We start from the raw sequence: 13,903 nt of genomic DNA, 5'->3' as shown, positions 1-13,903 counted from the left end.
TTATTAATTACAATACCTGCCACCTACAGAGGATAACATGGACACGTCATTAGGCCTATTTCTACAGAAGTGAGTAAATATTCTTTCAAGAATATACTTTATGAAGTAAAGTTATGATTGTGTGCCACATGTCGTACACGAAGCTTAGTGATCTACAAGTATAAGGATACGGTAACGTCCCACATTTTATAAACAAAGCATTGCTTCTGTTTTTGAGTTGCTGTGATATCCTCCCAGACTTCTCACACGGGGCAGATCATACAACGAACGGACAAAGGGCGATGCATTGGCCACCAGCGTGTATAAATGAGCAAGGGCAAGAGCAAAGTCAAAACGAAACGGAGGAGGCGGAGCCCAGCACCTTACTGTGGGTTTCCTCTAGCCCCGAGCCCATCAATAAACGTTTAAGGTAGAAGGCGCCGCCGGGACAGATAGTCGGACTCAAATTTCTACAATGCTTTTCTCATCTACCACTTACGGGGGTTCCGAGTCATTTTAAAGCTCTTGGAGTAAAAAAAATCATCGTCTTAGTTTTTCGAAAATAAAAAAATGTTTTTCTCTATAGAGTTAACACAGGGATGGCCGCCATTTTGATTATAAAATATCGGAAGAATGTTAGGTAATTTGTTTCTCTAGTTCCAAACTTTGCACTATGGCCCTGATCTTATTATTGATTTGGTAAGAGAATGGTCGAAAGTTTCATTGAGGAAAGTTTGAGCAACGAGTTTAAGCCTCTAGCTTTCGAGATGAGTACTACCTTATGGTAACAACGGCAAAATTTATCAAAAAAAATAAAATTAAGAAACAGCTACAGAATGGCTAGGGCGAGAAGGACTATTCTATACCACCTCGCTACGAGGGTCAAAGGCAATATCATGACCATCATTTGTAGAGATGGCGACGTTTTTCTTCTTGAGCATTTCCAACTGCTATCGACAGTGGTAAAATCGATTCACCATTTGGACGTATCCATCTCTACATTTATGTGTAATTTTTTAATCAGGTTGGTACTAATGAGTCCCACCACAAGCTAAAGCTATGGCCTAAACGTAGGTGCAAAGCAACCGAAAATAGTCTGTATATGTTCGCAGCCGAAAATATATGTTGTACATCTAGCGACAGGCTTCAAATCTTGACTGCCGTGGCGCTCTGGTAGCCTATTTGCTTTTACTTTGTCGCTGACAAAGTAGCATTTTCTTCTTTCTTCAGCATATTTCCCTAAATTCAGCAAATATTTATCAATATAGAATGTAACACCTTTCTTAATCGGTCCTTTCTTTAATACTCGCATTGGCACAGCTAGTATATATTCTCGGAAGATGTTTATCTCGGATCTACATGCTACAGAGCTGGCACCATGTATTATCCATTCTTCCGCAACCTCGACGTATTTTGAGTGAATCGTTAGTTTTTTATTAAAAGGAGTTACTACAAACAAAAAGTGAAAGTAACCAAGGTAAAATATGAAACTGGACGTAAACAAAATATATAGAAATATTTGTAATCATACCTAACATTTTTAGCACCATGCACCTGTATGCAAATTTTATGTTGTCTGACCAATGGCGAGCGGCCGCACAAGGTGCAATTCTGAGGATGCAAAATGCAGTCATTTGGAACATCGAAGGTCAAGACAGTGCTGTCTTTTTTGAAAACTGTTGAAGACACTTTTCTGATTTGCCTGACTCTATCCTTGAAAGAAATTTGACAGAGTCTTTTTCACATTATGGATGACGACTTTGATATATTGAATTCTCCCGCCCATGCTCCTCGACCGGCTATGCTACAGCGTCGACGGAGTAGCGGGGGATGTGATAGATTTATCCCGACCAGATCCAACGTAGACTTTGACCTCGCACACTTCCAGCTGAACACCCGACTTTCGACCGACTTGTCGTTTGGCAGAAGTCCTTCTCTGGAGTTGGAGGACGAAACGGTAAGGCACAGGTGTAATACTTGACCAGGGGAATATCATGGCGCGGTGACCGAGAAAAAACTAGAATGAACCTCGAAAACCTACTCTCATCCTGACTTCAGCCATAATCGAATCAACAAATTTCCTGAGAGACATTTTGGACTTGTGGACCCAAGTTCATTATTCAGGGGCTGCCAACAACAGCTATCCATGAAAAAAATATTCGTATGGATTTCTAAGCTGGGTGGCAAGCATTTATTCCCTTATTAGGAGGCGGTAAATTCATTTAACTGCTCGGCAGACAACTTTAACAACGTAAACGTGCAAGCACGCAGTTTCATTTAATTCGGTCGTTTTCGAAAGTTTGCCAAAGGACAGGGACAAAACACGTAGCAAAGCGTGGCAACTTCATTTAATAGAGAGAGGGATGTGGGAACATTTCAATGGGGGGACGGGGAGAGGGGAAACGTTTTAACTAATAGCGGGAGGGCGGATGAGATATCATTTTCCCTCCAAATATTAATTTTGTTGCCATACGTTAGAATAGCACATTTGCAGGTCAAAACCCGTAGGGCTTGAGTTTCTTAGAATGAACTGGTCGGCTTTTCCTAATTCATGTCTGCAAATTTGAGAAAAAAGCTACACACACAGAACCTCATACAAGGTCAAACAAAAATATCGCAACGAAAAATCTAATGTCACCATCAATAGTTTTCCTAGCTAAAATTTAGTCATTTTTATAAAAGGAAATTTAATAACTTTGCTCCTTTGTGATATCATACCATGAACATCTCTGTGAGCTAAAATTTCATTTTTTTCGTCTGCAGCCTGAAAATCTCCGCCGACGTCTCAATGAAAGACGTGGTAGCAACTCCGACACCAATAAACTCTTGAATTTTTCCGATGTAAGGACGCAAACAAACTGGTCTAACGGTAAGGTAACTTTGTAAATAGTGGATCGTGATGGAATCGAATAACAATTGTAATTTGATTTATTTCCAGAACCAATCCAAACAACAATGCTAAAGGACTATAAAAATCAAAGCACCATAGCATGTCAAAAATCTTAATAATCATAATTCACAGAAAGCAAGGCTATCTTTCGGCACAAGAGCTTCCACATTCTTCGAGGCAGTCTATAATTTCTCCGTAGTGTCGGTACCCACAAGGCTTGTTTTTTTTGGTATCCATATCCAAACTACGAAAATTAAATAAAAAGACATTCTCAAGAGTCCTTGTAATTGTTTTTCTTTATTTAAGAACGTGTCTCCAAAATGACCGCTGTGGAGAACTTTTCCCATTCTCACAATGTCTTGTTGCAGTGCATTAAGCACATTACATATAAAACCAATAACATGGAACATCATGAGCATGTGGCGTGTTATAAAACATAACCTGGTCTTCATGACCGGCCAATAGGTGTGCAATGACAATACTGGTAATACCAATGTCCATGGGGATCAGGAATTTTCCAAGCGACTCTGGTATTAATTCTGTACAAATTCAGTACATAATATTTTGACGTGTGCTGTATATTTTTGCTTGTCCGTAGATGGCGCTAGTGGTGGAGTATTCTCCCCAAGTCGTCAGGAGAATGTAGCTGCTCAGAGTCCCGCAAAGATGGCGAGAAAATTCGTCGATCACCCTGAAAACATTTTGCGTTATTCTATGGATTCGTCGGCTCCAAACCCAGCACAGTGGAGGTAAATTCATTTGATTTGATTAGTTCAACTAAACTCGTCGGATCTGCATATGTTGTTAGCTGGCGTGCATGTACACAGTGATTGTGAGCTTGATTTTGTCGCGCTGTGAGATTACGAGTTTGAAGTTGAAAAAATGTCATCAACATGTCAAGTTCTGAAAGCTATTAGGGTAGAATGCGCCATTTGGGGAAATATTCGGACTTTCAAACCTTCACAATACTATTTGATCGACCACTTGTGGAGGCAGGGAGGGTAATTTCGAATTTCATGGAGCAGATAGTTTTCATCGGCTTAATATGTGAAAGTTGAACAATTTTATTTTTCCCCATACTGTTAACACGGGGATCGGTGGCCACTTTGAATCTAAAGAGTCTAGTAATATTTTGTACTTTCTTTCTCTTGTACCAAATTTTGCATGGTGACCCTTGATTTTTATTCTGCGTTTAAAAGTAAACCCTCGTGAATTTTTCTCGAGGGTCTATGGTTTAAAAGGGAACGATTTAAACTTTTCTTACGGAGAGTTTGAGCAAATGTTTGAGGCTTTCAATTTCGAGGCACGTATGACCTTTAACCCTATTCCGCGGAGGGGTTACAGTTCACAACTACCGAATGAGCGTTCATTCCAAAACAAAATTAGAGAAAATCTCTAACACCGTGATGGTTTTTAGCTCACATCTGGAATACCAATGTGAGGTTATCGTATAAGCTGAATCAGTTCATTTGCATCTGATTTGCATGTCTGTCTGTCTGTATGTATGTCCGTCCACGTCAAAAACATCTAACTGCAGCACCTGTCTTAGTATTTGGTGTACAGGTGCACCTAGGAGTGGAAATGAGAATTTGTTCAAATGAACTTGTCAATGTCAAAAATATGCAAATGACGGGGAAAAAGGAAAAACCCTGCAACCCTGCAAATTGCTAAAACTCTGTAGCCGTTGATCAGATTGGGTTGAAACTTGGTGTGCAGGTTTCTTTAGGTATTCTAAATTAGGTGTTTCAAATTTGGGATGAAATTTGCATGTTTCTATTTTTGGGGTAATTTTTTTCAGTTTTTAGTCAAATAATGTTTTTCTCTGAAACCACTCATCTGATTGCTTTGAAAGTTGGTATACATGTTCCTCAGGATGACCTCAGTCAAGTTTATACAAATTGAATTGAAATTTTCATATTTGTAATTTTGGGCAATTTTCCGAATTTTTGGTCAAAAATTTTTTTTATTCAAAAACTGCTAATCTGATAGCTTTGATATTTGGTATACAGGTTCCTCAGGTTGATCAAAATCAGTTTTATGAATATCGTGAAGATATCTCGAATTTTGTATTTTTGCTGAATTTTTCGGTTATTTTTTTTCTTTTTTTAAGTAAAATTTCTTCTTCTCTGAAACTGTTTGCAAGGGTGTTACCCTTCTAATTGTTGAAATTATGACAAAATTGGAAATATTACTGTTTTGGAGCTATTTTGTCATTTTTGGTTGAATCTTAAAAAATATTTTCTTTTTAAAGGCCCTGGACAGACAGCTTTTATATATGGTGTACAGATGTCCAGGGATGACAATAGTTAGACATGTGGAAATTGTCCTGAAATATACATAATTGTATTTTTAAGACAATTTTGTCAATTTTGGTCAAGAAAACTTGTTCTCAAAATTAATTTTCTGATAGCTTTGTAATTTGGTACAAAAGTCCTGGGGATGTTATTAGATAAATTTTCTGCTCAAAGTGTTGGGAAACCCCCAAATTCTTATACTTTAGGTAATTTTCTCAGTTTGTGACCTTAAATGACCTACACCAACCCAGGATGTTGTGAGAGAGTTTCCAAGGCTGCGAACATAATTTTGTCATATTTAATATCAATTTGTAGTAAAATTTGATCCATAAAACAAACCTGAGGTAAATTTTTCATTGCGAATCAATTTTTGCAACTTTTGCATGTAAGACACACAAGAACTGATGAGAAATTTGGATCCATGATAATTCCAGATGTCGTATTCACCGCCCACAGTGGAAGGCATTTCACTATCTGTAACTGATTTAAGTGTTGTTTACATTCGAATGATAGCACTCATAGCATTAATTAAAACATTCCCAAGGTTGTAAATACATTTCCTGCCAGCTGGTCTTGTATAACAATGGTCAACCAAGGGATGGAACATTTGATATTCAGGAGGGGTAGGGGCTAGAAGATTGATGAGGTAGCATTACTTTTTACCAGATCCCTTGTACATTTTTTACCACTCTTTATTTTTTCCCCACTCTCCCACCTTTTCTTTTTGTCAAGCTTCTCTGGCTATTTTTTTGTTGACATTTGCTTATGTATGTAGGATCTGCTTGTCCCATTGCTATAGAAGTTGATATGCATGTTCCTAAAGATGACCTCCAGTACCTTAGTTGCAGACCTTATTTGCTTTTGTCATTCTTGTTTTTCTGGTTTAAATATTTCTTGAATTTACCAATTCAAACCGAATGTGAATACACTGTCCTTGACGGTATTTTTTTATGTATCTCGTACCTCACCAGCGAACGTCGCCGACATAAACTGCTTCGACTTCGCGGCTGTGAGTGCCGCGGGACTTGTATACGTCTGTTCGTCTTTGGACGAGGCATCAGCTACCGGTGAAATTGATCTGGACGACGTCTTTCAGTGTTGTGCCTGGAGTCCGGACGGAGAAAAACTTGCCATTGGAACATCTAGCAGTGGCATAAAGGTATAGTATACGGTTGTCTTTTCTTGTTTTTGTGATTTTCTACTATGAAAATTTTCAAATGTCAATTTTTGCCCGAGTCATTGTGTGTAATCGTATTATTTAATGATTATATGTACATTGGCTTGGGGTCATGCATGGCACGGGAAAATGACTTCAAATGAATTCCGTTGTTTTTGAAACCAAGAGTGACTTTCCAAAAGTTTCTGTCATATTTATTGTAATCTTTCACCTGTAACAGTGAAGTGTTATTTTTATTTTTGTCCCCATTTTAAGGTATACGATGTTCGCACGCTGGAGACTATCCGCACTATTAACTACCCTACCTCTGAACACGACCGCTCTGCCCTGGCTGTATCTTGGAGTAACAACACAATTTGTGCGTAAGTCACGAAGCAGTTGGTACAATATATTATAGCCCAAACATGGGACTGTGCCCGAGGGTAGGTGACCATGCATTTGCCCGACGTAAAGAGAGCAAATGGTCTCCTGCCCCGAGGGTACACAGTTTCTTGTTTGGGCTATATTTTTATTACGTGCGTCTTTTACACAGTATTCACAAAAAATATTTAGTTTTATTGGCAAATGATAATCAAATACTTTATTTCCATCTTAAACGAAAATCCGTTAAAAACGGAACAATTTTCGTCATCGAATGGCGCATTGATGTAAGCTTATTTAAGCTACTGTTATGCGGTTTACAGTTTTTTTATGCAAAATTTTCCTAAAATCGGATTTCCCAGGCAAAACATGAGATTTCAACATTTTTACATCCAAAAGTTGTCAAGTTGAAAATAGTTCCTGTTCACTTTCAGTCAAGTGATGGCTATGCTTCCCGCGACGTCATCGACGAGTTACCATTGAATCCTAACTCTATACGTGTAATTGTTGAGAGCGGTTACGATTCTGTTAATAAAATATTGACTATAAATGCAGTATATGAACTACAACGTATATTCAGTCTATCTGTTTTCTATCTATGCCTGAAAAGAACTTCAAGATGTACACCTGTCTATGGGGCGCATAAGCGCAGAGCGGAATAGAACGAAGGTGACTGTGGTATGTCTTTACTCTGCAAGACCTGTCACTTCACACTTCTGCGAAGTCAGTAAAATTTAAGGCGATATTCAGTCAAAACCTGATGCGTACTTTACCTACTTGGAACGATATGTTTATGTGGATGAAGGACCCTGATGTGAGGGCGCCGTACACGACCTTCATCATATGAACTGTTACGATTGTAAAATACAATAAAAAAAGGAAATAGTGAAATGCTTACGCTAAAAGCTCATACCAAATGCAAAATACAATAAAGTGGACGTAAAATGTCAAAATACACGCAAAAGCCTTGACTACACCATTACCAACATACAATAAATTCAAAACAAACTTTAACTCCATAACTTTTCAAAACAAAAAAAATGCGAAGCCTGAAAAAATTGCGGAATGATAAAAGTATGAGCTATACCTTTAAAACCCTCCAAAATACAAACACACAAATAAAACACTCTCCTCCTTTTATGGGGGAGTACCATAATGCATAAAAGACTCGTACTCCTCATGAAAGGTATCTGTGTTACCACTTTGCAAATCTCCATTCTTATTACGGCCTCCAGTGGCCTTCATCAACATATTATCATCTTCGATAGCGCTATCTTTTATTATTTCTCCTTTCTTTATTTCAATACTCTTTATATCATCATTTACAACCTGACGTATAGTCTTTGGTTTTACTGACTTTGATAAAGTCTTAGGCCTAACTGCAGTATCCTTAAATCTAACTCTTTTATTTTCAGTTACAAATCTAACTTTATTATCTTTATCACCCCTTGTTCCAGACACGGAAATAGTGATTTGTCCCAATTCACTACATTCGAGTACCTTTGTGGATTCTTTCTGTTTCTTCAAAATAGATTTACTTGGGTTTTGAAAATTAAGGGCCCGAACGGGGAAGGGCGGAATATCATAATCTATCGAAGCTCTCACAGGAGAGGGGAACGTCATAATCTCCGATAGTTTCTTGAAGAGGGGAAGGAACTAATCGTTACCTCAATTAAGTAAATCACTTAATTAAGTGATTATGAATCAGGCTAAATTTGAATCGAATTGATCAACAATTCTCCATTCACGTCAACATTCACACACACTTACATTGCCGGCTTCCTCACACTCTTCACATTCACACATGCATTAAATGCTAAAACATTAAATGTCGAATTGCTGGTTAACTCGATGCAACAAATTATAGGTTGATCATCAAATTACGTAAGGCTTTTAGGAGAACGTCTTCCAATTATCCGCACTGGATTTTTTCTTAAATACTCTTTAGCTACTTCATTTAAATTATCTTCATCCTCCCAGGTGTTATGTTTGCTAGCAAAGTTTTTCCACTTTACCAAAAATTGTAATTTCCCATTTCTATAACGCCCTTTAAGAATTTTTTCTACCTCGTAATATTCATTTGTGTCTGATTCACTTTCGCTTGTTTCATCAGTCTGATTAGTTAGAGTCGCCCTAGGAGTAAAATATTTTGAGTTGGAATTATTTTCTGTTAGTCTATGGTATGAACTTTCAGGTCGATTATCATCGGAACTTTCGGAATTGTGGAGATCTACATTTTTATCTACATCAGGGCTGGTATTAGTAGTTTCATTTTCATTGGCAGTTGTATGTTCATCATTGATTAATTCATTTTCACTATTCAAGTCGGAGGTGTTAGAATCGAATTCGGATTGCCTTAAATGAGCTCTCTTAAGCCGGTTAAAATGAACAACCCTTTTGTAGTTCCTATCACTATTGTAAAATCGGAGCTTATAATTAACTGGACCTATTCTCTCTGTGATGATGTATGGGCTGGTCCATTTATGTACAAATTTCCGATTAACTCAAGGTTTAATTGATGGTTAATATAAATAATCTGGATCGCCAAACTCGTAATTTTGTTTAGCAGTGGCTCCCCGATCATATCTTTTCTTCATTGCTTTCTGATACTGATTGGTATTTTTCTTAGCTATCTTAAATGCAATATTACGTTTTGCCGCCGTTACTTTCAAAGGGGTATTAATATTACGTGTTCTACCTTCTACAGGCTGAATTTCAACATCTAAAGGGAGCACTGCTTCCCTGCCAAAGAGTAAAAAGTATGGACTGTACCCAGTTGATTCCTGGGGACTCGCTCTATATGCAAATAACACTTAACTTATAAATCTATCCCAATCTTTTTGTTTTTCATCAACGAACATCGATAATATGTTAACTAAAGTCCCGTTAAACATCTCGGTAAGTCCTAAGTAATTCTCGGTAAGTCATAATGTCTGAGGTCCGTACGGACTGGATGTTCTCCTTTCAACATTAAAATATCGACAAGTTTCTTGAACAACTTGAGATAAGAAATGAGATCCCATGTCGCTCATTGGGACCCTGGGACTCCCATACACGGCTATGACCTCATCATAAAATATTACCCTCGCTACTGTTTCAGCTCTAGCATTTCTTAATGGATAAGCAAGGGGAAACTTAGAAAAGTAATCAGTAAAAATCAGTACAAATTTGTACCCATCATAAGTACGAGGGAGTGGCCCAACTGCGTCACAACCAACTCTTTCCCATGGTCCCGATACTGCAATTGGCAACAATTTTGCTTTCATGGCGATGTTTGGACGTTTACGGGTGTGACAATGAGCGCACATTTTAACATATATATTTACATTTCTAGCCATTCTTTCCCAATAATACCTTACTCGCAAAACTCCTAAAGTTTTAGAATACCCTAAATGACCTCCTAAACACAGTCATGTGCCCTTTTAATTACATAATTCCTTAAAGATTTAGGAATTACTACTTGTCTTATGCAATCTCTTTTAAATGTAGCTTTCCCAGTTGGTTTCCAAAAATGAAATAAAATCCCATTGACTATGTCAAAGTTTGGAGCTATACTGGTAATTTTACGCGCTAATTTAGTGTCATCTGGCACATATCCATGTTCTAGGTAATTAAACAGTTTAGTTAAATAAGTGTCTTGCCTTTGTTTCTCACCAATATTAGTTATAACGATCACATCTAAGCATTACTATTATCGTTCATCAACTCGTTGAGTTCGTATTGTTCGACAGTTAGCGGCGCTATGGCCCATTCTAAAACATCGAGTGCACTGTACCTTTGCATCCTGTACTGTTCTTCCTCCGTAGACTGGTGGGGATCTTCGAATAGAGTCCTTGCCTTGTTTTCCGGTTTCCTTTAAAGTTCTCAGGTCTTTATTCATGGCGACCATCTGCTCCGTCAAAGTCGCTATGTTGTCCTTCAAGGCCCGGTTACTTGCTTCCATAGCCTCGTTGTTATCCGGAGTAAGTCTGGAAACCACTTCTGCCGTCTTTGCATTGTGGTATGCAGACGTATAATCCTATGGGGACCTGCTTACGACGAAGGATTTAATTGGCGGCAAAAGCCCATAAATGAAAAATGAAAGCAGTTCTTTTTCATTCCGGCTAGCCTTCTCTCCAAGCTCTTTCAATGAGATGGCGTACTGCTCCACAGTCTTGCCCATTTGTTGCCGATGGTTGTGAAACATTTGATCGTTGAGCCACAAGGGTCCCGTCTTCCCAAACCGTTCAATGAACTTTTTCTCAAACACCTTTAGGTCTTGGCGGGTGTCCCCTTCTCTTGGTTGGTTCTGAAAACCACCTCTCTGCCTCCCCCCCCCGTTAGATATAAGCTAACGCCTCTTACCTGAGGGTTCCATTTCTTGAAGTCGGCGAAGTCTTTGTAACGCTGCCACCACCGATGAGCGTTCTCATTGCTCAGCCGGAAAATTTTCCCGGCCCGATACCATTGGTGCCAGTTTCGTCCTTTACCTCCTCGTTGACTTGCCTCAACTTTTCTAGAACGCTCAAAATGGACTCCAACTAAAGATCCACTTTTCTCTGCCATTCTTGGTCTGGATTTTGCTGAGATGACCCTGCCAGGTGATCGTCGGGAACTTCCTCTAATTGCAGTTCTGGCATGTCGTCCTCGACGACTGGCACTTCAGGATGGTCATACACTTGTTCTTCAGCCATTGGATTATATCTTTGCCCACTTCTGGTTGTCATGCAAGTTTTTACGGCGCTTGTGTAGTGCCCGGACAGTTTCTCCACCACGTGTTGCCGGCTGTTTTTACGGTTGATAACTTCAGCTAGGGAATTAACTCGCTGAGAGGTAACACAGGATGCTACTACGCAGAGGCGTCGTAAGTTGAAGTGGGTGATGTTTATTGCAACGCTGTCAGCTTGACCGACCAGAAAGTCATCGTGCTCTTACATCTCAAAACTTCTCATTAAATAGACAATTTTTCAGGGCGTAACCTGAACATGTAAAGTAGTTTACAGGAAGTAACTGTACATTGGCTAAAAGTATTAAAGACACTTGATGGGATATAAGACGAAAATCCAAATACTTGATTGGAAGGCAGTTTTTAAGATATTCAGAATTATTCTGCTGAGTTGGCATCCCAACCAACGCTTTTTAATATTTATAATGTTCTTTTGACAAATGCCGACTTCTAAAAATAATAGTGACTACCGTTGCATGGTCAAGATTTGAGGAGCCAGAATTTGATTTTGTATGTATGAGCCATTGTTTCATGCCAAAGTCAATTAAATGATGACCACTGTGAAGTAACCATATCGGTGTCACACTTCATTGTTTTAGCTTAATTGTCCATTCGAGTACCAGTATCAATGTCAATGTCAGTAAACATCTTTTGTTCATATTTGTCTGACCGGTAGTGGCATTGTATGTTAATTAACTCATATGATCGGCAATGATACTTGAGTTAATAAAAGAACTACCAGAGTAATGATACTTCAATAAACAAACGGAAAGACCCTCCATGCTGTACCGTGCGAAATTGTTTATCCTAGTGAACGTTCGTTATGAGTTCAACAAAATTGTACATATTCCCTGTAATACTTTACTTTAAAAATTCGGAGTATCTATTGACAGGCGCTGTCAATAGCCAGGGGCTAGGTGATCATAGACAGGCGCCTGTCAATAGACAAAAGTTGGCTATTGACACGCGGGACTTTTTCGCCATATTTCACCACATTTTAGCGAAATAAACTGTGCTTCTTCCATGTAAATGAAGAAGACATTGTTCTGCCATGTAGTAATTACAAAATAAGTTCTAATACGTCGGAAAATCAGCATTTTTCAATGCTGGCGAAAGCCGTCATGCATGGTACGTTGTACGCGTTCACCTGTCACTCTAGCATAACCGCGGCCCTGGATACGCGTATTTTGCCGATTGGTGATACTTATTTGGTACAAGGGCACTCTTTAGTGATGATGAAGTCCGTTTTTGCAGTGTATAAGTCGGAAAATCTGAGTAGTTCACGTCAGAAAACTGTCATGACAGACATCGCGATTTCTGATGGCCGCGACATTGACAGCTTGATCGCTTTCAACATAGCTCCGCATGCCTGCATTGAGAACGATTACGATGGTGACAACATTCTAAATCGTCGTCACATAATCCAAAATAGCAAGCAAAACATACCCGAAGCGTAACTTCACGACCTAGAACGGCGCGAAGCAAGAGCCAGAGAGAGAGATACAAGGAGTCTCAATGTACGGGGGGGGGGAGCCGACATTGTAACCTTTGACCCCCAGTTCGGGTCAGCACTGCTGTGCCTCTGTGGCATAGCAAAACCAATGGACTCGGGTACGACAAAACTGTACCCGGAAATTAAAACATTTTGGTAACAATTTTTTCTCGTTTCGAACATCGTAGTAAATATTGCTATCACTTTTAACATCATGCCTTTTCTTCTCAATGTGCAAAAAAGTTCTTCAATATGGATCAATACTTGGAAAACAAGTTTGCTAGGGAAGCAATTAGTCGCCGTTGCCCCAACAAAATTGATGTCTTTACCTAATAAATGTTTTGTTTACTTTATAACATTATTCTCAGAACTATTCTTAAAAGATGATGCCATTCAGGAGAAATTCCTGATTCACCAATTGCAATAGCATTACTTCTCATCCTCATCTTTTCCTTTGCAATTAAAGGAACACTCATTTATTTAGGGTCAGCCAGCAGAATCATTAAAAATGGAAAACAGCAAAAGAGGGGTGTCATTTTTATCAAACAGCACATTTGAGGTGTTACTAATTTTTAAAAAACTTAATCCTCCCTTAGGTCAATTTGTTTGACCTCCATTACTATTCTGGAATTTCAATTTTGATTTGAGATATCCATGCATAAACTCTAAACAATTGGAAAAATAACCACTAGTTTTTCTTCTATGTTGAATGGAAAGTGAACTCGTTGCCTTTTTCTACACTGAAAAATATTCTCTGAGTTACATTTAGTATGCTTTTTCAAAGTAGGCGATGCATGGAGATGAAGTTCTCCTGTCATAAGTACAATTAAAAGCAATGGACAAAAATATAGTTTAAATGGAAAAATTCATTTTATTTGCATGCAAAACATTGAGATTTAACAAGTGAAATATATTTAAATATTTTAGTATTTACAAATATATATATATATATATATATATATATATATATATATATATATACATATGTTTTGTATTTACAATCCAA

The 13,903-nt window shown here is 38.4% G+C and overlaps 1 protein-coding gene across 1 annotated transcript in view; it reads left to right on the top strand.

The window, feature by feature from the left end:
• The first annotated feature begins 1,726 nt into the window (after positions 1 to 1,726).
• LOC139139527 (cell division cycle protein 20 homolog B-like) overlaps positions 1,727 to 13,903 on the top strand; it is a 43,358-nt gene continuing 31,181 nt past the window's right edge. The window contains exons 1-4 of the mRNA XM_070708439.1: positions 1,727 to 1,936; positions 2,743 to 2,848; positions 6,135 to 6,322; positions 6,596 to 6,702. Coding sequence (XP_070564540.1) covers positions 1,727 to 1,936; positions 2,743 to 2,848; positions 6,135 to 6,322; positions 6,596 to 6,702 — 611 coding nt within the window. The remainder of the gene's footprint in view (positions 1,937 to 2,742; positions 2,849 to 6,134; positions 6,323 to 6,595; positions 6,703 to 13,903) is intronic.

This window comes from Ptychodera flava, chromosome 8, assembly GCF_041260155.1.
Source record: "Ptychodera flava strain L36383 chromosome 8, AS_Pfla_20210202, whole genome shotgun sequence".
Classification (NCBI taxonomy): Eukaryota; Metazoa; Hemichordata; class Enteropneusta; family Ptychoderidae; genus Ptychodera; species Ptychodera flava.
This window is presented reverse-complemented; position numbering and strand designations above follow the sequence as displayed.